This window comes from Syzygium oleosum, unplaced genomic scaffold (assembly GCF_021117445.2).
Source record: "Syzygium oleosum isolate NSW1041296 unplaced genomic scaffold, Sole_v2.1 Sole_v2.46, whole genome shotgun sequence".
Taxonomy (NCBI): domain Eukaryota; kingdom Viridiplantae; phylum Streptophyta; class Magnoliopsida; order Myrtales; family Myrtaceae; genus Syzygium; species Syzygium oleosum.
The window spans coordinates 1,618,382-1,641,866 of record NW_026607530.1 but is presented as its reverse complement, the minus strand read 5'-3'; the positions used below and the strand labels follow the sequence as shown (position 1 = coordinate 1,641,866).

The 23,485-nt window shown below is 42.9% G+C and overlaps 4 protein-coding genes across 10 annotated transcripts; 1 reads left to right on the top strand and 3 right to left on the bottom strand.

The window, feature by feature from the left end:
- Nucleotides 1-125: 125 nt before the first annotated feature.
- Nucleotides 126-5,490, bottom strand: LOC115692704 (cryptochrome DASH, chloroplastic/mitochondrial). 3 transcript variants are annotated; one of them, XM_030619650.2, is made up of 13 exons: nucleotides 5,034-5,489; nucleotides 4,660-4,799; nucleotides 4,290-4,562; nucleotides 4,090-4,215; nucleotides 3,879-3,953; nucleotides 3,587-3,703; nucleotides 3,450-3,496; nucleotides 2,990-3,066; nucleotides 2,543-2,618; nucleotides 2,255-2,324; nucleotides 1,951-2,074; nucleotides 958-1,007; nucleotides 126-627 (listed from the first exon to the last, which is right to left on the bottom strand). In XM_030619650.2, exons 1-13 carry the CDS (start codon nucleotides 5,449-5,451, stop codon nucleotides 433-435), a joined length of 1,788 nt encoding a protein of 595 aa, XP_030475510.1. In that variant the 5' UTR covers nucleotides 5,452-5,489; the 3' UTR covers nucleotides 126-432. The 3 variants fall into 3 exon arrangements, with proteins under 3 accessions (XP_030475510.1, XP_056162652.1, XP_056162651.1); XM_056306677.1 differs by having other exon boundaries at nucleotides 571-831; nucleotides 5,034-5,490; XM_056306676.1 differs by lacking the exon at nucleotides 126-627 and having other exon boundaries at nucleotides 1,864-2,074; nucleotides 5,034-5,490.
- A 2,586-nt stretch (nucleotides 5,491-8,076) lies between these two features.
- Nucleotides 8,077-11,004, bottom strand: LOC115664198 (putative RNA methyltransferase At5g10620). 5 transcript variants are annotated; one of them, XM_056306654.1, is made up of 8 exons: nucleotides 10,825-11,004; nucleotides 10,655-10,692; nucleotides 10,359-10,501; nucleotides 10,098-10,164; nucleotides 9,687-9,764; nucleotides 9,198-9,343; nucleotides 8,376-8,530; nucleotides 8,077-8,261 (listed from the first exon to the last, which is right to left on the bottom strand). In XM_056306654.1, the coding sequence occupies exons 1-7, from the start codon at nucleotides 10,883-10,885 to the stop codon at nucleotides 8,491-8,493; spliced, it is 573 nt and encodes a 190-aa protein (XP_056162629.1). In that variant the 5' UTR covers nucleotides 10,886-11,004; the 3' UTR covers nucleotides 8,077-8,261; nucleotides 8,376-8,490. The 5 variants fall into 5 exon arrangements, with proteins under 5 accessions (XP_056162629.1, XP_056162631.1, XP_056162630.1 ...); XM_056306656.1 differs by having other exon boundaries at nucleotides 10,359-10,580; nucleotides 10,666-10,692; XM_056306655.1 differs by having other exon boundaries at nucleotides 10,359-10,580; nucleotides 10,666-11,004.
- A 645-nt stretch (nucleotides 11,005-11,649) lies between these two features.
- On the bottom strand, nucleotides 11,650-12,660 carry LOC115664200 (uncharacterized). The gene is made up of 2 exons (XM_030586146.2): nucleotides 12,425-12,660; nucleotides 11,650-12,247 (listed from the first exon to the last, which is right to left on the bottom strand). Exons 1-2 carry the CDS (start codon nucleotides 12,643-12,645, stop codon nucleotides 11,665-11,667), a joined length of 804 nt encoding a protein of 267 aa, XP_030442006.1. The 5' UTR covers nucleotides 12,646-12,660; the 3' UTR covers nucleotides 11,650-11,664.
- Nucleotides 12,661-15,857: 3,197 nt separating this feature from the next.
- Nucleotides 15,858-18,017, top strand: LOC115664201 (patatin-like protein 2). Its single transcript, XM_030586147.2, has 6 exons — nucleotides 15,858-16,101; nucleotides 16,194-16,375; nucleotides 16,501-16,687; nucleotides 16,817-16,978; nucleotides 17,109-17,411; nucleotides 17,542-18,017. The coding sequence occupies exons 1-6, from the start codon at nucleotides 15,970-15,972 to the stop codon at nucleotides 17,770-17,772; spliced, it is 1,197 nt and encodes a 398-aa protein (XP_030442007.1). The 5' UTR covers nucleotides 15,858-15,969; the 3' UTR covers nucleotides 17,773-18,017.
- The last annotated feature ends 5,468 nt before the right edge of the window (nucleotides 18,018-23,485 follow it).

The following is a 23,485-nucleotide window of genomic DNA, read 5'->3' as shown; positions in this document are numbered from 1 at the left end:
GTTAAGTCACTCTGTGACATGTCATTACCACGAAGCTACACTAAATCTTGACTAACAAAGAGGAACGAACACATAACAATTGAACACAGCATTCAAACATTTATTCTGTCATCTTAATGCACCTGTTATCCAGAAAATGATAAGTAGACATTTAACTGCACAATCGAAGTGATCTCTTCAATTCATTGGAATTTTCGATTTGACCAATACTTAATCTGCTATATTCAACTCTAATACTGAAGAAGATAAATTTCAAGGGGAATATCCACAAAACCGGCAGTTTTTCCACTGTGAGTAAGAACAAAACCTCATTATAAAGAAGAGATCATGGCAGACTCAGCTTCCACAATTTCGCAGTTCTTCAGGATGTCAATCAGCTTGACAAGCCTTTTGTTACTGCCTTTCTTCTTTTTGTCTTCAATGTTCCTTCAGCTATCTTCTAGACTTTCTCTGTCTGCCAGACGAAATGATCTGAGTGCCATCTTGTCTAGGCATATTCCCAAACTTCAGGGGTACGATCTGCTGAATATATGATCTTCCAGGAAAGTGCCTTTTATCTTTTGGAAGCACATGCAGCTGAGGCAACCAAAATGCTACATATTCTCCTTCAGGATCATAAGTTTTTGCCTGAGTAATATTTGAAGTTCTATTGAGTCAGAGATTTAGAATATAACTTCAGGTGAAAGAAGCTACATTTACTTATACAGTGCCCCAACAATGCTAGGGCTCTTACAAGATTGCTTCCAAGTAGCCTACAATGAGCCACCTCTTGCGAGAAATAAATTAACCTCTCCAATCATCACATCCACCATTTAAGCCAAGCGGATATCACTGTTTAATAGTTACAAAGGCTTACTAACTTGTGGACTTAAAACTGAGAGACTAACTATCTACATTCTCTGTAAGCACATTTCTTCCTTCAAGAAAAGCAAACATTTGAAAGAAAAGCATACTTACTTGTTTAGGGATGCTGAAATAACGATCCTCCCTAGGGTCATTTCCAACTCCTGTGCACGAAAAAAAAAAACACTCAATAAAATGTTAACTCCAAATCTAGAGAGGTATTATGTCACAAGTAGGAGTTCTATGCCTGTGCACCAGAAAATTTAAATCTTTCTATGAATGATGATGATAAAACAAGCTAAACACGGACTAATTATTAACAAAAGGAAGAAAGTTCATTGAGTCAATCAATTTCAAGTGTATAATTCATCAGCATTTTCAAAGAAAAAGTTACCCTCCCTCATAATGCACCAATCTAACCTTTCTTGTGGAAGGTGATTGTACATGAGACTAGCTTATAAGAATTGTAAAGTGCAGGAATTAGTCTCCTGACAATGGTTGGCTCGTTAACTCGTACGTAACAATTTTAGGCCTCCTGTACAATTCTAGGAAAATGATAATTTCAAGCACAAAGTATGATCATTGATGAGATCTGAAGCCGAAAAAGAGAATGTGGATCGTGAGCAGCTATATATTTCTATTTATCAAAGATTAGTCTTCCCTACATACTTTGCTCATTTTCGGAATGCTCTTAAGAAAGGTCCTAAGAAATATGCAGTACATTTTTCTGTTAGATCGGAACCGGTAGTTTATAATTGAAATCAAAAAAAGAAATACCGTGTCTTCATCCTATTTCTGTAATATGAGGTAAACTATATATTTGTCAAGCAATATCCTCCCAGGAGGTTTTTATCGCAGAGGCTAAAACGTGAGTAAAATTATGCGTCCTTTAGCTTCATAAAATGCTGTACAAGTCATATATCATCACTAAGCTATGGGAAATCAAAATCTTTTCCATTTCCCCTCTAAATGTTATATGCAATGTAAGATAAAGAACTTTCAGAAGAAAGACTGACGAACATGCTAGTGTAATCCCATGATAGAGTTGGAAACCATGCAAAAAGCATAAATGATGTTCTGAACTGGAAGCATAAAAATAAGTATCACCTGCACCATAAGTCCAATTTCCATAATTAGAGCAAGGATCATAATCAAGAAGACAGGTCTCAAACCATTCAGCTCCCATACGCCAGTCAAGACCCATATCACGAACAAGAAAAGAACATACAATCTGTTGAATAAACATCACATCCATGAGGTAAAAAACTAATTTTATTACAGACTAGATATCCAGAGAAGGCAATTTATTTCACATAGGAAGGCGAAAAGCTTTCCATTCATTTTTATTCTGAAAGTTCTGTGTACACTAGATTTTACATAAACATGCAGGCAACATATGACTGACACTGACCTGTCTTCCTCTGTTTGACATAAATCCAGTGGTTGATAGTTCCTTCATATTTGCATCTATTAGAGGATACCTAAGGAGTTAACAAGCTACATAAGGATTGAGACTGCTGAAGAGATTGGACAGAGAAATTAATAGAAGATTAAGCTACTTCAGCAAAACCAAAGTCTTTTGGAACTGAATGAACTACGGACATTCATTTCCCAGGGCTTAACAGATGCCACTAAAAATTCTATTTTCTCCATGTGAGACTACATTGGACGAGAGCAGAATAACAGAAATATGCTATACCCTGTACGGCCATCTTTCCAGCAGTCAAACCGCTTCTTGTCTTGGCTCCAGTTGCTCTTCACTTTCCTCGGACCACCTTAAAAGATCGAAATAGGTGATAGAATATTCCACAAGCATATCTCTAGAGAAACAGTAAACAAAACACATCCACTGAAACAAAATATGTGCTGCTATACTACTAACACAAGGTAGTGAAGCAGTTCTTTCCAATATGACACAATGTCGCCGTTTAAGTTATATTATGTTTTGGAAAGACCACGTCTTAGCTCTTATTGTATAACCATAACACAACTTATTACATCTTAATACCAAATTTGACTATGCTTTGTATGGTTGTCCTATCAAAAGTTCCTATTTCCTAAAGATAAAAGTATGATATCCATCTGATGGAATGTTCAGTGTTAATTGATGAACAAGATCAAGTGCTAACTGCATCGAAGCCCTTACCCAGATGGAAAATGGAATTCCCATATTTGATTGAAAGAAACCTGAAATAATCCCTCCAAATCAATTCAAACAAGACCCTGAAAGCATGGAAGTGATTGGGTAAGCAAAGGAAGGTAAGACCATGCTTGAGAGTTGAATTTTGCTCTTCTCAGTGGAAAGCTTTTTGCCATGAGACAGAACTTCTGAGTGCCTAGCCAGACTTCCATGCCAAAGATTCATAATTTGATGAACTTTGAAGCTAAAATGGTGACTAACCAGCCTAAGGCGGAAAAAGTTGGATGTTTTCAACAGAATAACATGGATCAAACAGAGACAGGTCAATACATAGTTGGTGTTATGTTTGCCAAATATGTGAAAAGGCGGACACATTGCATTTGAGCATCAATACGCTCATCAGTATATGTGCCCGTGCAGCTTGCGCAAAAAAGCAGACAGATGCATGAGAGAGAGAGAGAGAGACCAATATGTTGAATCATTTGCCACCCTTTCCTTTTCATATCTTTTCACCTACAAGTCCGAAAGATAAATAGCTCTCATCAGAATCATCCTTCAATTTACTATGCATACAATAGAGAAGAAAGTCACAATTCTAGCTACCTCTTCACATATAAGGCGGGGAGAAAGGCATCCTGAAGCAAGCCATGGAGAAAGTTTAGTCGAGTAATCAGCCCCAACCATCACATTCCGAGTCTTTTTGTAAGTACTTAACAAATCCTACATGGGAAGCAAGAAAGCAACATTTCAATATATGACAGCTACTTTTTTTTTTTTTGGTTGGGTTGTGACAGCTACTTCAATGATGACGGAAAATTTCATTTCTTTAGACAGATCTACTCAGAATCAAGAAAGGTAAGACCAATAGAGTAATCTAATCTAAGTAATATCTTACCTTTTTCCAGAAGTACTCATGTACTCTGCTCAATGCTGCATTTTCACCCCCGGAAAACTTCATCCCTAGTTGGACCTGCATAAAAAGGAAAAGTGGGTTTAGCATAGCTGAATCACTAAAGCTGTATTACTGTATTCAAACTATATGCACAGTTGACATAAAAAAATGTATATGCCAACAAAGTTCACGAAAGATTGAACTGATAACATGCCTGATCTACGGAAATCCCAAGCTGCTTGAGCGTAGGAACACAGCCCCAATCATTAGTAGAAGGTGCTGGCCCTAGATATTTCGGAACCTTTATGCAATCTCGGATCCTGCATTTAGATTCGACAGACTGCAATTATCGATTTCATTAGCGAGCATTTCTCTTAAAGTCTCCAGCGTAGGAATTGAAGAGAGGATACATGCCTTACGGAATTGAGTATACACATCAGGTAAATGAGCAGTACTAAACGGAAGGTCATCAATGTGGTACATAGTACTACCCCATATAAGATGTAGCTGCGGGCCCTTCTTGGAGCTGATGCCAGAGGCGTGCTGTGGTTTGGCATCAATCGAAGGATCTGCGCCGCTGAGCTCGTTTGATGTAGATACTGACGATAATGCATCTAGCTGCAGACCTTCGCGAACCCGTCTTTCAACACCCAGCTCCTCACTGCAAGTTTCTTTCTGGGCAAAAACCTGGCAAGCACAACAAACATGATGTCATTCTTTTTTAGGCGGATCAGAACTTATCGGGTACCTGTATAAACGCTAATGAGTGGGGGAAGTACTTAACCGTATGTGCTCCGAATGTTTTGGCAATGGATGGAAGAATCTCTTCAGGCTTCCCTCGGTGGATAAGCAAGTCAAGACCCCGGTTCACCAAATTCCTTTTCAGGTCCTCCAAACACTCAATTAGAAACTGTGCTCTTAAAGCTGCCAAACACAGAAGTAGCACAATGATGATCTTTTACCAATCAGAATCACTTTGTCATCACTTATTGCTCCACGGAAGCAACAATAGCAAAAGAGTAAGCATGCATTGCTCCACGGAAGCAACAATAGCAAAAGAGTAAGCATGCATATTCAATTTGGTAAAAATGCCGAGGGTGATCAATGACGGAGTCAATGAAGGGAATTAGAAGAAACATAAAAGACGACGATTTTTACCGCCAGTTTTGGGGAAGCCAAAGTAATGGGTGGTGGCGAAGTGGCGGGGATCAAGGCAATAAACGGGCAAGACGAGCTCAGAAGAACACCAGGCCCGGAACAAAACCTCGTTGTCCAACACCCTCAGGTCGTTCCGGAACCACACGATCACCGTTCCTCGGCCCTTCCTCTTCGCGTCGTTACAGAGGGAGTACCTGTCCATTGTCTTCTCCGCAATCTGCCCCATTTCGTTGGCGTTCAGCGCAGGGACGTGGAAAAGTTTCACCGACGCGTGCATAGAATCGTTGTGCTCAGAGGCAGAGGAAGATGCCATTGCTATTGGGGAACGAAGGGAAAGCTTGGATCTTGATGTGTTAAGGAGGTGTGCAAGTCTGAGAGTCGGAGGGAGTGGTGAGCATGGCGATCGAAACAGGGCCATGACGTTTCCTCTTTCGCTCCACGTGCCCCCACTCCCCACCCATCAATAGCTCAGAGACAGAGAGAGATACGGACATTGACACGTAGGCACGCATCTTTGTCGTGACGTGGTCTCTTTTTATCCACTAATGTTAAGGAAAAATTTCATTTTGGTACCCAAAATGGAGCCTTTTTCTCAATTTGGTACTCAAAGTGGATATAGTCTCAAATTGGTATCTAAAGTGCCCGTTCAGTCTCAATTTAGTACCTGAGTTCGTCGGCCGGTCAAATGCTCATCGGCCGGCAAGAAATTTACTGTTCCAGCTACCGAAACAGTATTTTGTTTACTTTTTTATTTTTTTTCCTTTTTCTGTTTTTTTTCTTTTCCTTTTCCTTTTCTTTTTTTTTCCTTCTTCCCTCCGCCGGCCATAGCCATGGCCGGCGGAGGTCGCCGGCGTCGGGCGAGGGCGGCCCTCGCCTGCGTCGGGCGAGGGCCACCCTCGCCAGCCCAGGTGAGGGCCGCCCTTGCCTTCGTCGGGCGAGGCCGACCCAGGCGAGGTGGCCCTCGCCCGACCCGAGCGAGGGCGACCCTCGCCACCCGCGAGGGCGACGCCGGCGACCTCCGCCGGCCATGGGCGTGGCCAGGGAGGGAAGAAGGAAAAAAAAGGAAAAGGAAAAGAAAAAAAAGAAAAAAGGAAAAAATAAAAAAAATAAAAAAGTAAAAAAAATACTGTTTCGGTAGCCGGAACAGTAAATTTCTTGCCGGCCGGTGAGCATTTGACCGGCCGGCGAACTCAGGTACTAAATTAAGACTGAACGGGCACTTTAGGTACCAAATTGAGACTGAATGGGCACTTTGAGTATCAATTTGGGACTATGTCCACTTTGGGTATCAAATTAAAAAAAAAGGCCCCACTTTGAGTACCAAAATGAAATTTTCCCCTAATGTTAACGGTTCGTGGTCGAGCGAGTGGAGGTCGTTACCCGTTGGGCGAAAAGAACCAACTGTTTTTCCTAGGGTGAACCGGACACAAAATGCAATAAAAACCCAAAGATTAATTAATGTGAACTGGCCCTTTATTAAAAGAAGATGCTATATTTTTATTTAAGATTGGACTGCCTCTTGCACACGAAAAGGAACCACGTCGAGCCATGTTGTCGGGCACTTCGAGCCCAACTATTTCCCGCGAACCGCTACGGAAACCTATTTAAAATTGGCCCAATTCCAAAAAAAATCCTCAACTTTACACTTTGTCCCAAATATATCCTGAACTTTTTTTTGTCTCAAGAAAAACCACAAGCTTTTATCTAAGTCCCAAATCTGCCCTCTTGTTATAAATCCGTCCAATTAACATCAGAAAAAAAAAACAAAAAAACAAAGAACGGGCAGCTGCGGCGATGGCCAAGCCTTCGCCGGTGGCCGCCGCCACAGCCGCCGGGAAGGAGTGGCGGCCTCGCCTAGGCCTTCCGGTGCCGGCGACCTCGCCGGGCCCGGGCGAGTCGCCGGCGAGGGCGTGCGCCCCGACTCGGGGCGAGGTCGCGCCCTCCCCCAAATCGGGGGCGCACGCCTCGCCGAAGACTCGCCACCCGGGCCGGGCGAGGGTCGCCGCCTTCGAGAAGGCCCAGGTGAGGCCGGCGAGGGTCGCCGCCCCCGGGCGAGCCGCCGGTGGGGCGTGCAGCCCGATTTGGGGCAAGGGTTGCGCCCTCCCAGACATGGGGTCGCACGCCCTCGCCGGCGACTCGCCCGAGGGTAGGCGAGGGTCACCGGCCTTCGAGAAGGCCCAAGCCGAGGGCGTGCGTGCCCCAATGCGGGGCGAGGGTCGCGCCCTCCCCAGATCGGGGGGCGCACGCCCTCGCCGGCGACTCGCTCGGGGCGGCGACCCTCGCCGGCCCCTCGCCTCGGGGCCTCGAAGGCCGGCGACCCTACGCCGGCCCCGGGCGAAATCGCCGGGCGCAGGCGCGTGCGACCCCGATCTCGGGGAGGGCGCGACCTCGCCCCGTGATCGGGCCGCACGCCCTCACCGGCGACTCGCCCGAGGCCGGCGAGGGTCGTCGGCCTTCGGGAAGACCCAGGCGAGGGCCGCCGCTCCTTCCCGGTGGCTGTGGCGAAGGCTTGGCCACCGCTGCAGCTGCCCGTTCTCTGTTTTTTTTTTTTCTATGATGTTAATTGGACGGATTTATAACGGGAGGGCAGATTTGGGACTTAGATAAAAATTTGTGATTTTTCTTGAGACAAAAAAAAGTTCAAGATATATTTGGGATAAAATGTAAAGTTGAGGGTTTTTTTTGGAATTGGGCCATTTAAAATTCGAACACAATCAAAAGATTTCCCCGAACATTAACCCATAACAAGTGATTGTGCGAAATAGAAACCAAGGGGATGTTTCGCGATCGAACATAGCTAGTTGTTCCATTATCTTTCACAACATTTTACAAAAGTCTTTTTTTTTTTTTTTGATGACCCAGGGAACCCCCGCACGGCCGACAGCAGGGAGGTAAACCCTGGGGGCGACACGTGCTAGCCACCACACACGTGCACCGGTTAAGTCACCCTACGGCACCCGGGATTCGAACACTCAACCTTTTGCGAGAGGAAGAGTGCGCGCTCCAGCAGCGCTACCCAGGCGGGTGGTAACATTTTACAAAAGTCGACTCGATCAGAATCCAAGTACATTATACATTCGGCTTTGTTAACCAGCAAGTGAGTCGCTGAATCTCTCTCAGAATTTGTCCTTAACATTGGCTGGGAAAGGCGAACAAAATAAGGCACGTAAGGCAGATCTACAGCCCCACGCACTCTGTTAGAACATTTCTTTCTCCGTAAGTATGCTCCTGCTGAAGATGACCGTACACCTAAATCTGTGAGATTGCAGAGGTGCTGGTACGAAACTACAAGAAAGTTGTAGTAAACCATAGACAAGTTCAGCTTTAAGAATGGTGCATTACCTTAAGTCTATGGAAATCGACATAGATGTAAGAAATTAAGGATGCATAGGATGCAAAGAGCATAAAAATTCCACTCCCCACATAAGTAGCAACATCAGATAGAAAGGTGGAATGGCTAGTGATGGTACTTTTGCCCCTTCAGGATTGTCCATGACCTGAAAACGCAAGAAGAAAGCATTAATTGTTTATCTGAGCAACCAACATGGTCGGAGCATGATCAACATCCAGATGACAGCTTGCCTTTATGGTAACATTATAAGTGTGTAGATTGCAGGTGTCATTTACCCAAAAACCATGACTCCACCAACTGTTAGGGCCATAGGCATTAAAATTCTTGAACTATCCTACTATTGCTAAAATGAAAGTAACAATAATTTCTGAATTCTTCAGATCCATGAGCAACAAGTTAAGGCATATGATAGCTCCATATATAAAAAGTAACAGTTAGAGCATACAACACTACGAAAAAGATGAAGTAAATACACCTCAGCATGAATTTTATCATCCATCAGGTCAAATGACAGGTTAATTAGGTGAATTTATCTGGGGACATTTGTTTTTAAATTTTACCACTATCCATTATTGGAAGAGTAATTGAGTAATGTGCGGTAGCCAAATAGCTGCTTTGTCTAATGCCGAACAACTCACTTTATGTTAATCTTTAAATACAGTTTGGTTTTGGTGCTACAACCTTGTGAATATTCCTTTGTCAATGAAATTCAGTAAGGCACCCTATGACAGACATTGATTTGAATTTTAATAGGGACGCTTAATCCTAATGTCCAATAGCATATGGAAACATGAGTTGTTCTTGCAAATAACCTGTAGAGTTGTTCCATCAGCACAACAAGTGCAATTTGGTGATTCAAGACCAGGGAAGATAACTTGATCGATATGTTGGCACGTTCTCTCAATTTTGATCCATGACCATAAGGTCCACCGATGCAAAATGATAGCTTTGAAGCTCCCTAAAATATCAAAAGGAGAGATGAATCCAAGTAAGTTTCACTCATGCCAGAATCAAGCATACAAACATCTCTGTGATGATGATGATAATAATAATATTAATAATATAAAGCGAAAGAAAGAGCCCAGAAAGAATTAGCAAGAAAAATGCAACAGTCCTCCATGGGACTCTCTAATTCATAGCAATGCATGTCATGACATAGAAAACCGAAGGTACACAAGATACATACTACATATGAAGATGATTGATGGAATTTTCTACCATCTGTTCCAATTGGGACTGTATGATGACAGTAATATTCCTATTGAAAACTTGTGGATGCGAACTGGAGCAGCAATTCATACCTTATCCGCAGCACCACCGATCAACTCAGCCATCTCCTCTGACTCAATGTCTGTCCCGTGCTCATCCAACAGCACAACCTGAAAAGGAAAAGTATCACATAAATTCTGCCTTTGACATTCATCATAATATTTTAATTTGATCAATGTTCCACTTGAAAATCACTGATGGACTTTAACCACATAATGACCAATCACGATCAGTTATGTGCAGCCATAAGTAGTTGAATGCAGACATTTCACTACACACGTATCTCGTTGTTCTGACACGCGACAAAAAATCACATACAATCCAAAACAAAATGAGCTGCTGTTCCCTTACAGAACACAGTATTAACGGGGGCTTCAGCCATTCCCACTTTAACAGAAAGATTAGGAACATGAATTAGCTCTGAGTTGAAATGAGAGCAATACCCAATCATCAGGTCTAATAAGATTCATAACTGCCATATCTTCATCGACAATTTGAGCCTCCTTCTCACTGCAAAAGGGCTAACTCTGTCATTGACTTAGCGTGCAGTGAACACCAATTCCAAAAGAAACTTCTTTTCTTCTCCGAGGTCGCGTTAACAGAAAATCAACAGCGATATGCAGGCAAGCAAAACACAACAGCAAAAGGAAAGAGCACGGCATGCGAAACGCGGGAAGTGGGAAAGAGGGTGGAGAGGTAACCACCGTGCATTTCTAGGGTTGGAGCGAACTTGGACATCCTCGACGGCGCAATAAGGCCGGAGCTTGGACGCGTACTCGTCCACTAATAGCTGCACGGCAGGGGATCTCTTCTTGCCCACAGTGAATACTCGTATTGGAAGTGTTCTCTGTTCCATACCAAACGATTCGAATCACTCAGCAATCGCTTCAAACTGCGCCCGCAGAAGCGGTTTGGTGGAACAAAAGCTGAGATAAGAGCAAAAAATTCACAATTCAGAGAGAGAGAGAGAGAGAGATGGGGAGCGAGGGGGAAAGATTACCACAGACTGACCAGTGTATTTACATCTTCCAGTTCCCCCTGAAAGCCAGCCAGACAGGAGTTTCAATGCCGTTTCCAAATGGGGTCTCCTCAAAATGGTCACTTTATGTTCCAAAACGACAGGAACTCACGGAGAGAGAGAGAGAGAGAGAGAGAGAGAGAGAGAGGAACCTGGGGAAGGGATGGAGTTCGTTGCGAAGAGAGAGACGGAAAGCGAGACAGCCATTTCCATATTCTAGGGAGAGACAGAGACAGAGAGTGGCATCATCATAATCGTCAAAGTACAGGAAATGAGCTAACATGACAACATGTTTCTTGAAGGGGGGAAAAGAACTGTCTTTCTTATCTTCGTCTCTGCCTCAGAATCCCCAGTACGCTTGATTGCTTTCTTGCATCGGTTCTTCTCCAAATGGGCCTGGGCCCAAACGGGTCGGGCACGGCCCAGTGGCATCACTGCTGGTGACACACATCCAGCTTACAGGTGTTGTGGGTAGGGGTGATCGGTTCCAGGGTGGGTAGGTCCAGACCTGGAACCCTGAACCTACTGCATTCACAACCGATTCCTGGTTTTGGAACCCGGAACCTATCCCTTTTCCCTAGACCACTGTTTTGGAACCACCCGTTTTTCCTGGTCTACATGGTCTACCCGATAACCGTTTTTTTTTTTTTTTTGTTTTAGAAATTTGGAGCAAAATAAACAATTCACAAGCACCATGTCCAGCAATTGACATGCTCCCCTTGACATGTTCACAAGTGCTCTGTACTTCTCGAAGTAATAAAAATGAAAATGATGAAACTATATTAGCTAATGCATAATCCTGTCCATTTGTTCCAAGCAAAGAAAGTTCACCAAATATTCACCCACAGCGGAAATAAACAGACTTTACCACATTACTTAGTTAATAACTTATAGTATACTTTCTTAGTACCTCTACCATTATCAAAAAAATATCCTACTGCACCCTTGCAGTCAGATTTCCAGCAAAATCTCAGATAGCAAAACATGAAAACTTAAGCGCCAGAACACACCTGCCCAAATGGTACATATGATGGTAAATAAGGCACCCTGCGCCACGCCCTGCTATCCCCACCTTTCTTGCCATTATTTTCCATCATCTTTCCAGACATTGTCATATCCGATGACCCCTTATCTGTGTCAGAGAATGGTTTTAAAGAAATACCATCAGAACCCTCTTGGATCTCAAGAGATTGTGCTTCGATTACTTCATCTTCAGGCACCGCAGAACTCTTAGTAGATGTTTCTAAAGAATCAACATGCTTTCCACTGAACTTGTTGAATTGTCTTCTCATGCCTTCCAAGGGAACAAGTCTTGAAAGTCTCCAGAAGGATTTTTGTACAGGGCCCAATCCTAGAACCAACTGTTCACCGTCGTTTCCTTTCTTTAATTTCTCTCTCGGTCCCTCTCGTTTCATCATTAGATTCTGGGAAGCTTCAGGATCAACTTCAGCAGGTGTCAATGGCACTTGAGAATTATAATGATGAAAATAAGCAGGAGATAAAATACGGGGCACCAAATCTTCCGGAATACAGTAACTCTTGAAGAATTGCTGCCACCCTTTTGTATTGACATAGCTGAAAGGAAGAAAAAACAGGCTCTAAGAAACATTATGAACTACAGTGTTTACCGAATTATCAATCAGAGCACATTCAAAAATTTTGATCATTAATAAAAGCAAGAACAAGGAAAGGTGAAGGAAAAGTGACAACCAATATCAACTTAAATCATGGTAGAAGAACTCTGCAACATACTCTCTTAAGGCGGCATTTCCAACAGGGGGCTGTGAGAATGTTACACATTTGACTGGAACTTTTTCAGTTTCCTTTGATGAAGAGGAAGCAGATATAACCCTCAAAATGGCAAGCGTAGCCAATGCTGCTACCTGAATGTACAGGAGAGGGAAGTAAACCAGATCATTAGTCTCGCAAAGCACATCTAGTTTATTGGTCAAACCCAGAATTCCCGACTTCATATCCAGAAGCTGTAATAAACAGACAAAATTCGGCTCAACAATACAATTCGCACACGAAAAACTCCTTTTTGATCACAACCAGATTCAAAGAAAACTCTTTTTTTTTCCCCTAAGCATCAACCACGCGGATCCGAATCAGAAAACAGGGAACCGCAATCTCCACACACAGAAACCACAAGGCGGGGGAAAACCAAAAAGGAAATCGTTACCGATCGTGGGAGATAGATCCTCGAAGGTGTCGGAGGTGAAGCTCAAGAGGAGCGAGCTCTTCCCGACCCCGGAGTCCTCGATCAAGAGCAGTTTGAACGGGTAATCGAACTCCGGCAAGCAGCCATGACGACGAGCAGCCGCGGCGACGAGCGGCGACGAGCAGCCGCGGCGATGAGCGGCGAGCAGTCGCGGCGACGAGGAAACTGGAAGAAAGGGGACTCGCGAAGAGGAGGGAGCGACTGAGCAGATTGAGAAAGGGGACTTGCACTCTCAATGCTAGGGTTTTTTTACAGTAACTTAAAACCGGTTCTAAAACCGGTCCGGGTGGGTTTTCACTTAGACCCGGGAACCGGACCGGTTCCAACCGGTTCCGAAAAAATAGAACCGGTTCCCGGACCGGTTCAAACAGGAACCGGTTCCCGAACCTGTTTTTCGGGTGGGCCGGTCCGGTTCCCGGGTAAACCCGGTCCGGTTGCACACCCCTAGTTGTGGGTGGACGAAGATGTCATCCTCGTGTGAGAATGAGAGATGGTTTGGGAGCTGAATGTGAAGGGGTTTGGTCTGGTGGGTGAATGTGATGGCATCTTTCAAAAGAAGAAAAAAGTCGTCAGATTTCTCATTCCATGTCGCCATGGCAGTTTTTTCAATCTTGACGCCCAGTGCTGGCTTTTCTGTTTTCACTTCTCTCCCGAATCTTTCATGCCAACTCAAGTAGTAGTATGTTCCCCTGTTGCTTGAAGATGCTCAAGGGACCTTCTGCATATTCTTGGCTTGTACTGCTTAGTCGGTATGCGGCCTAAGCATATTACTGCTCAAACGTATGACATTCTTGTTCCTAATCATTCTGTTAAAAGTGGGAATGACTGAAGCCCCCAGCAGTATTGTGTTCTGTAAGGGAACAGCAGCTCATTTTGTTCTAGATTGTAATGTAATTTTTTTGTCGCGTGTCAGAACAGCGAGATACGTATTTAGTAAGATACCTCGGTAATCTTTGATTCCTCCTAAGTTGCCAACACAACCATATGACAATGCGACAAACTCATTGTTGAAAACTCTACATTCCGAAAAAGTGGGATTGTTTAACTTACTAAACAATTAACCATTACAAGTACTGGAAACTGGTCTCTCAAGTGCCCATTGGTTAGTATTCCGAGATCGTTTATGCATCTATGAAAGCTCCAACATCTTGACATTGAACATTTCAGAGATTGTTTAATTACTTAGGCTCCGCTGTTTCGCAAAAAATGTGATATTTCTACAAAATGTTTCAATAAATCATTTTCTAGGAAAATGACAAAACATTGGTGTTTCCTTCTATTCGAAATTTTTTTTGGAAGCTCGACATGTCGACTATAGGTGTAGTCCTTTATTGACATATGAATAGTTTGAGGACGAAGACCGTACCCTAGTGTTTAATAAGGAAAATCGGATTTTTCTAAATAGGCATACACTATTCAGGTACTAGTGACTTGCACATGAAAAGCCGGAGAAACTTATAGGCTAGCTGATCAAATCAAGCTAATCCTAAGAAACTCGGAGAAATTTCCCAGGTTTTTTCCCCTCCTATTCTGCCCCATTGTTTAAGTTTCTCTGCGTGGCAGATGATTTTGGTGCGTTTGGTCAATCTTCAACCGTAGGCTATCCTTCTCTAAGTTTTCTACCTTAGCTGATGCGTGGCAACCCTTGCCTGCAGCCTTTGATGACTAACATATTTACCATTTGAAGTCAATGAACCATATTCAGAAGGATGTAATAATCTGCAAACTGCATCTTCATTTGCATATTCCATATCTATTGACTTCAAATGGTAGATATGCTAGGCATAAAAGGATACACTTCTGCAGTTGTTTCTTACTCCTTGGCAAATATTGACATACGCAACTTGATTCCTTGATGTCTTAACAGCATTTTTGCATAAAAGATTTTTCTATTAAGTCATAATGTAACTGGATCCTTAGCAATTGTGGGCATCTGGCACCAAGTTGCTCCCTTTGGGTTACGCTTTGATGTAAGTCTTCATTCACTATTCACCATATGAGCTGCTGAAGATAGGATAAGCACAAGACCTCAACAACAACACAACAAAAAAGAGCCGGAGATGAGATCATGTTACCTTTTAGACCATAACAACAATAAGGAGAACAGAATTCTGCATACAGCCTTGTGACGTTTGTAGAAAGACAGTAAGTAAAGTGCATCCATATCTTTCTGGCCAAACAAAAAGTTTATCTCTATCTTACTGGCCAAAGAAAAAGTGCATCAATATCTTTCAAATATTTTCACCAATTTAACTTGCCAATAACTTATGCGTGCGGTGCTTATGAATACAACATCGTATCATATGTTGCCTCGTGTTTCCTTTTACATGGTCCCCAAGAGATTTCATCACAGCATGCAGGATTATAATGGAGACACCTGCTTTGAATTCTTCAATTGTTATCGGTGCCCTGGTGCTTTGATCAGATTTCGTAGGTCATTGACTGTATGAGACGTATTGACCTTGTCCTGATCAGAGGCGCTGCCTTTTGCGAATCAAACTAAGTTGATCAAAGCTTTTATCAGGCAAATCTGCAATATGCATAATTTATTGTGCACCGGTGTGATGCATTTCAGTTCAGTCAATCAATCATCTCAGCCACTTGATGGAGATTAGATTGATCTGCAACAAATGCAAGCCCTTGATCTTGCAAACTGGACATTTTGCCTTAGCCTTTAATGCTCTTACCTAATAACACTTACCTACAATTCTGCCATGTGCAACCCATATCTCAGCAAAAGGAAAGTCCAACCTACAATTCATACATGTACGTTCGGGGGACCTTTTCCTATAGAGGTTGATGAACGTGCAACAAAGCAATACAATAATGTCCAACGGAGTAAACGTCCAGCCAATAAATTGAAGTTGATATGCGCGGACACGCTTAAACGTTTGAATTGGAGGAATTGAGGGCCTATAAATACCCATTCCTTATCGAAGAAAACCCAACCGACAACTTTAGAAATTCTCATCGTCTCCTCAATCTAAAAAAATCAGCTTTATCCTTTAAAAGCATTTCGTGTCTCTCTCTCTCTCCCCTCTGTGCTTCTCTTGATTAGATAGCCTCACTTGGTGTAATGGAAAAAACGAGCGTACCTCTTCAACCTCCAACTTATGGAAACCTTATCACGATTCTCAGCATTGATGGTGGAGGGATAAGAGGGATTGTTCCCGCTACCATTCTAAGTTTCCTAGAGTCTGAACTTCAGGTATTGAACTAATGCTAATGCTGTATGCACAGTCGGTATCTATTTTGCATGTAATTCTAATTTTCCGATATACACCTGAATCAATTTTGTAGAAGCTGGATGGTAAAGATGCAAGACTTGCGGATTATTTCGACGTGGTAGCAGGAACAAGCACAGGAGGTCTTCTAACTGCCATGTTGACCAGCCCTAATGAAAAGAATCGACCCATGTTCTCTGCCAAAGACATCAAGGACTTCTACCTTCAAAATGGTCCTAAAATCTTCCCTCAGGACAGGTCTAAATTCAGTTTCTTTTCTTTTCCTCATAATCATGTCAGAAGCTTCCTGTTTATGATTAATATTTCTTCATGGAGTCGAGATTCTAACTTGTCCTTTCAATGCTTAATCGAACGTATTACAGTTCTCCATTTGCTCCTGCTACAAAGATGATGAAGACTCTCACAGGACCAAAGTATGATGGAAAATACCTTCATGACCTTGTAAGGGAAAAACTAGGGGACACGAGGTTGCACCAGACGTTAACCAATGTTGTGATCCCAACTTTTGACATCAAGCGTCTCCGTCCAACCATCATTTCTACCTACCAGGTGTGCATCCTGGCCCTGCAACATAGCGCACACCCTCACCAATTAAATATACTCAATCGCCTTTCCGTATGTTCAACTTTGTTGGTATCATCTAACAAATGCCAGTCTTGCATCGATTGTTTTGGACAGGTGAAGAACAAACCATCCATAGATGCGTTGCTCTCTGATATATGCATCGCAACTTCAGCTGCACCGACTTATCTCCCTGCCTATTATTTCAAAACTGAAGATCACTCAGGAGCAGTGAGAGAGTTCAATCTTATAGATGGTGGGGTGGCTGCAAATAATCCGGTCAGTGCAAAAAAGAAAGAAGTAACTCCTTTATGACGATAAATTATTTAGTGCAGGCAGCAACTTGCATGTTAATATATGAGACGGCGGTGACGGAAACTTATTGTTAATTACAATGAATGATATGCAGACTTTAGTTGCTATAAGTGAAGTGACGAAAGTGATAAGCAAGGGTAGCCCAGACTTCTTTCCTATAAAGCCGATGGACTACGGTCGTTTTCTGGTGATATCTTTGGGAACCGGTTCGCAAAAATCCGAAGAGAGGTACAATGCACATGAAGCAGCAAAGTGGGGGATCATCGGTTGGTTAACCAGCGGAGGGTCCACCCCTCTAGTTGACGTCTTCACCCAAGCAAGTGCAGATATGGTTGATCTCCATCTCTCTGTTGTCTTCCAAGCTCTTCATTCGGCAAAGAGCTATCTCCGCATCCAGGTATATATCAATACCAGTATGCATAGCGCATATGTACGCAAGAACACAGACGTGTGCGTATACTTACCCACTTATTGTTCTTTTGTCTATTCATATATGATGTTGATATAAAATTCGGTGATTTGTGAAGGATGATATGTTGAGCGGACTAGTATCTTCGGTGGACATAGCCACAAAGAACAACATGAATGATCTGCTCAAAGTAGGGGAAAGACTACTGAAGAAGCCGGTGTCTAGGGTTAATCTTGACACCGGAATCTTTGAGGCGCTGAATCAAGAGACTAATGAAGAAGCTCTCAAAAGGTTCGCGAAGCTACTTTCCGAAGAGAAGAGGCTGCGCCTTGCTCGGTCTCCCCAGTGACACGCTCACTTCCCTAGCCTTCCCACTTCATCAACTGCATGATCTTGATGTCTTGGGCTTTCTAAGTTCTACTAGCACCAAGCTAATACAACAACATAAACCAGTCATAGTTAAGTAACAATCGATCAGACGCCATTATTCTTCATTATTCTTTGTGTACCTAGTACTATCCATGACACTTTGTGTTTGTGCATCCAACCCCTTATGTATCTGTTCAATTGGCAATACGACATTCACTCTTTCTGTAGTTTCCTATTTGTTGGAGGGGAACAAACTTATCACTCGTTTTCGACGAGGCTGGTCTGAACAATGACCGGAAAGATGTCAAAAACGAGTGATAAGTTTGATAAGTCAATTAAGGAAACTTTAGACAAACACCCAAGTAAAATATAATTTCTCTACAAAGTACTGCCGTCGCTTAAAAAAATGAACAAATGAAGAATATATTCATCGTCCCCGAAAATGTTTACGCATAGATTGTCGACGATAATGAAAACATTTTTCATTTAATAATTATTTCAAGCGGTTATTTTTAGAAAAATATTTTCCAAACCATTTATTTTCCCCGAAAACAAACGGAGCCTAAGAGTGTGTTTATTTCACTAAAAATTTAATGATAAAGAAAAATATTTTTCATGAAATCATCTTCAAGGAAAATATTTAATTTTCATTTGTTTGGTAGCTAAGGGAAAGTAATTTCCTTCTTGCCATAAGGAGAAGTCGTTTTCCCCCAATCTAAGTTTATTATTTTCAGTCCATGGAAAACGTTTCACATAGATCAATTAGTTTTTCGTTATCCAAACGCCGAAAAGTCGAAAAAAAAAACTTCTCGAAAACAGTTTTTCTTTAAATAAACGGATCCTTAGTTGTAAAAGAATCTCTCCTGTTGGACCTCCCGACACTCGGTTTGCCCCAAACCCTACATTTACAATGTCATCGTCTTATGTTAGGACAATGACAAGGGCACTCGGTGCTGAAAACAATTTCCAACGCCTGCACTTTTCATGACATAGGAATGATAACTGACATGTTTCGAAATTATATCGTGACGAGCAGTTCATCTCTACTAGTCAACACTGATTGAATCGGGATGTGTCTACGGTCTCTTCATGAGTAGTTGAGAGTGTCCCTGAAATGCATACGATATTCCTTCAGCAAGTAGGAAGGATAGCGAGAACCTCTCACTTGTTAAATCTTTTTGGTTAAATTAAAATATCCTTAAAAGAAGTTAATAGAATGTATTATTCTAGCCGAACGATCTCTGTCGATTTCATATGTGTACTATCGATAGCTTGGGTCCTGACATCGAGAGAGGCCCCTCCATTGTAGAGCCATTCCATCTAAATGATGGGATGGACCCGCTGTGTATCGGTTCCCGATTCCACTCAAAATACAAATGAGAAAAATCAATTTTATCTCGACCTAGTAGTATATCCGTTTTGGTATCGCGCAATAAATAATCAATTTTATCTATAAACCCTTTGTTTTAGTGTCGCACGATGAGGGTACTAACTCATCCAAAAACACATATATCTATTACTGTTAATGGTCATTTTATTCAGGAATTATGTCCACGTTGGTTTCTTTAATCATCACCTGAATGTTATCTACTACTGAGAACACTATAAGGCTGCGCATGGCAACCATTCTGTGTCCAGAATCAGATTCTGGGCAGAAATAAATTTTTGTGATTCTATGCCCGGAAACAATTTCTAAGCATTTGAACGCATTTGGTAACTGCCCAAAATTTATATTCTTAGAATAGAAAAAGAACAGAAATGCGTTTGGTAACTACACAAAATTTCTTTTTATTAATAATATTTTGAATTTTTTAATATTTCTTTTTTTTTCTTTCTTTCCCCTTTCTTTTTTGGTCATGGCCGGCCGCCGGCACCGGCGACCGGCCAAGGCCGGCGAGGGCGTCGCGGCCCTCGCCGGTGGAGACGGCGAGGTCGGCCTCGCCTTGGCTGGACGAGGCTCGACCTCGCCCAGATCTGGCAAGGCCGACCTTGCCATCGCCAACCCAGGCGATGGCGAGGTCGGCCTCGCCTTGGCTGGACGAGGCTCGACCTCGCCTAGATCTGGCAAGGCCAACCTCGCCATCGCCAACCCAGGCGACAGCAAGGTTGGCCTCGCCCAGCCAAGGTGAGGTCGACCTTGCCTTGGCTAGGCGAGGCCGAGAGCCGTCCTCGCCGGCCACCAATGAGGGCCGCAACGCCCTCGCCATCCCTGGCCTGTGGCCGTTTGCCGGCAGCCGGCGAGTGGCGGGGCCGAAGAACAACAACAACCAAAAAAAAGAAAAAAATCAAGAAGAATCAGTTCTGAAAAAATTATTCTAGAATCAAGAAGCTACTTTTTTTTATACTTGATTCTGTTCCAAAACTGATTCTGGACATAATTTTTTGCAAAATTGTGCCCGGGCACAAAAAATTTAACAAATGGATTTCTATTCCCAAACTTATTCTGGAAACAAAAGAACAGAATCAATTACTATTTGGCAAGTTGCCAAACAGGCCCTAAATCTTTTTTTTCTTTCGCAAACATGACTCTGCCTTCCTTCTTGTGTTTTCACCACACGATCAATCAAGATCATACTCTTGCTTTGATGCTAACAAGATTTCTATATACCTTGACCAGTAGAAACTCTGTAACCCAACACGCAAGATTTACCAATTGTTTAAAATGGTGCTTATCTATGAGAAGACCAGTGCTAAGTACACCAAGGGTGCGTTTGGTAACCATTCTGTTCCCGGAAACAATTTCTGCTCAGAAATAATTTTTTTATTCCATTCCCGGAAATAATTTCTAAGCATTTGAAGACGTTTGGTAACTGCCCAAATTTCTATTCCTGGAAATGAAAAAGAACATAAATGCGTTTGGTAACTACACCAAATTTCTTTTTATTAATAATATTTTAATAATGTTTTTGAATTTTTTAATTTTTCTTTCTCTTTTTTTTTCCTTTTTTTTTTCTTTTTTTCTTCTTCTCCTTCCTTAGCCCATGGCCAGGTTGTCGGCGCCGGCCACAGGCCAAGGCCGACGAGAGCTGGACCCTCGCCGCCGCCCTCGCCAGATCTAGCAAGGGCGACGGCGAGGGCGGCCCTCGCCGGGGACCAGCCACAGGTCAGGAAAAGTGAAGAAGACCAACCAAGAAGAAGAAGAAGAAGAAAAAATTCTTTTCCATTTCTGATTCTTGTTCCCAAAATTGATTATTAATTCTGTTCCAAAACTGATTCGGGGAACAAATTTGTGCCCAGGAACAAAAAAATTTACCAAACGGATTTCTTTTCTTTTTTTGTTCTGGGGAACAAAAAAATAGAATCGGGTACTGTTTGGCAAGTTACCTAACAGCCCCCAAGTGTTTGCAAATCCAGGGCTCAAGAAGTGATCTGTAAGCCCAATGATGGGCTTTGAACTCCATCCTAATCGATGCATAATTTTTTTAATCTTTAATATCTCTACTGAACCCTTTCTAAATCTCCATGACTCACACTGGTCTTTGTATAAATTTAAGTGAGTTAGGGTGCGATTGGCAACCATTTTGTACTTGGGAACTGATTCTACTCAGAAATGATTCTACTTAAAAATGATTCTTTTTTATTCCGTGTCCGGGAACAATTTCTAAGCATTTGAAGGCGTTTAGTAACTGCCCAAAATTTCTATTCTTGGAATAGAAAAAGAACATAAATGCATTTGGTAACTGCACAAAATTTCTTTTTATTAATAATGTTTTTAAATTTTTAATATTTCTTTTTATTATTTTTCTTTCTTCTTATTCCCCTTCTTGGCCTCGACCTCGTCCAGATCTGGCGAGGCCGACCTCGCCGTCGTGACCCAGGCGAGAGAGATGGGTCACGACGGCGAGGTCGGCCTCGCCATGGCTAGGCAAGGCCTCGCCGTCACGACCGCGAGGCGCCCTTGCCCAGGCGGCGATGGCCACGATGCCCTGGCCGATGGCCGGCGGCCGGCCAGGAAGAAGAAGAAGAACAAACCAAGAAGGAAGAAGAAAACCAAGAAGAATCAGAAATGGAAAAATTGTTTCCAGAATCAAGAAGCTACTTTTTTTTGCTTCTTGATTCTGTTCCAAAACTAATTTTGGGAACAAATTTTTGCAAATTTGTGCTCGAGAACAAAAAATTTACCAAACGGATTTCTGTTTCAAAACTGATTCTGGGAACAAAAGAATAGAAATTGTTACTGTTTGGCAACTTGCCAAACGCGCCCTTAGTGTCCTAGAGTCTAGTCTTCTATTATAAGAAAGAAAACACAAAAATCTCTCACATAGTTAAATAATAGGGTCAATTTATAATTGGTTCTATATCACGCCATTAGTGTTGCATATAAGTTGCGTTTAATTAATTATAATAGCATACATGTCATTTAGACTCCATGTTAGTTTCTTAATACATTATTAGATTAGAATTCATATAGTCGTAGCATTTAAATTGATCATGTTCGTGTTAAATAAGAAAAACCCAAAAAGAAATAATTAGTGTTGGATAATTACATTTAGAAATCAGGTCTAGGTCACGCATACATCGGATTATTGTTTGGCTTTTGGTTATCATCTTTGCAGAGTCCTTGTTGCATCGGATGATAATGGAATTTTGCTTTTGATTTGATTAGCACATCAAGATTGTTCCATCTCAAGTAATTTATTGTCACGCCCCGGACCCTAACAAGCTCACGACACCCCTCGAGAGTCGTATCGAACGCGACGTCCTAGGACGTGTCGCCGACCCAAACGAAATACCCACATGAATACGCAAGCGGAAGCGAAATATAACAACCCAGACAATATGTGACATTCCGAATTTCGACCCATTTTTGGGATTTATAAAACGGGTATTTCGTCAGTGCGCTTATAATAAAATCTCGCCCGGAACTGATCACTCTTTGGTTATTTTTAAATTAGAGATTTCGCTAGAATCGCACTCGATCGAATTTGGCCGTTATTTAGAGCCCGAACTTTGGTGTCGAATTTCTCGGAGTTTCGTGACAAATTTAATTGGACAGTGTCGATATTATTGTGGCCAGCGTCGACATTGCCCGGGATAAGTGAAAAGTGAAATTTGGACCGGGTGCAGATTTGGACCAGTAGACCTCCATCGTAGTGTGTTTTATTTAGTGTCTGTGGGCCAAATCCTAATTTATTAATTAGGGTTTTTCGTGGACCGTTGGATCGATTTCGGATTCGAACGAGGACCGTCGGATCGCACTCGAGTGCGTTGACCTCTCTCTCTCTCTCTCTCTCTCTCTCTCTCTCTCTCTCTCTCTCTCTCTCTCTCTCTCCCCTGCACGCACGTCCGTTCCCCCCCTTCCTTATGCAACGTCCCCTCCCTCTCTCTCTCTCTCTCTCTCTCTCTCTCTCTCTCTCTCTCTCTCTCTTCTTCTTCTTCTCTTCTTCTTCTTCTTCTCTTCCGCCAAGCCACTACTTCTGCTCCCTCTCTTGCTGCTCTCCGCCAACTGCCACTCGCCGCCCGCCCTGCGCCGCCGCTCGCTCAACCAGCCGCCACCCCCTTCGTCGTCGTTGTCGGCTCACTCGCCCAACAGCTCGTCGCCGCCCAGCCACCGGACGCCGCCACCGTCGCCAGCCAGCCCAGCTGAGTGCCAGCTTGCCCGACAGCCGCGCCGTCTGACTCCCTTGACTCGACCGTCCTCCCCCTCTCGCCCATCGCCGTTGCCCTGCTCGTCACTGCCGCCGCCGGCCCCC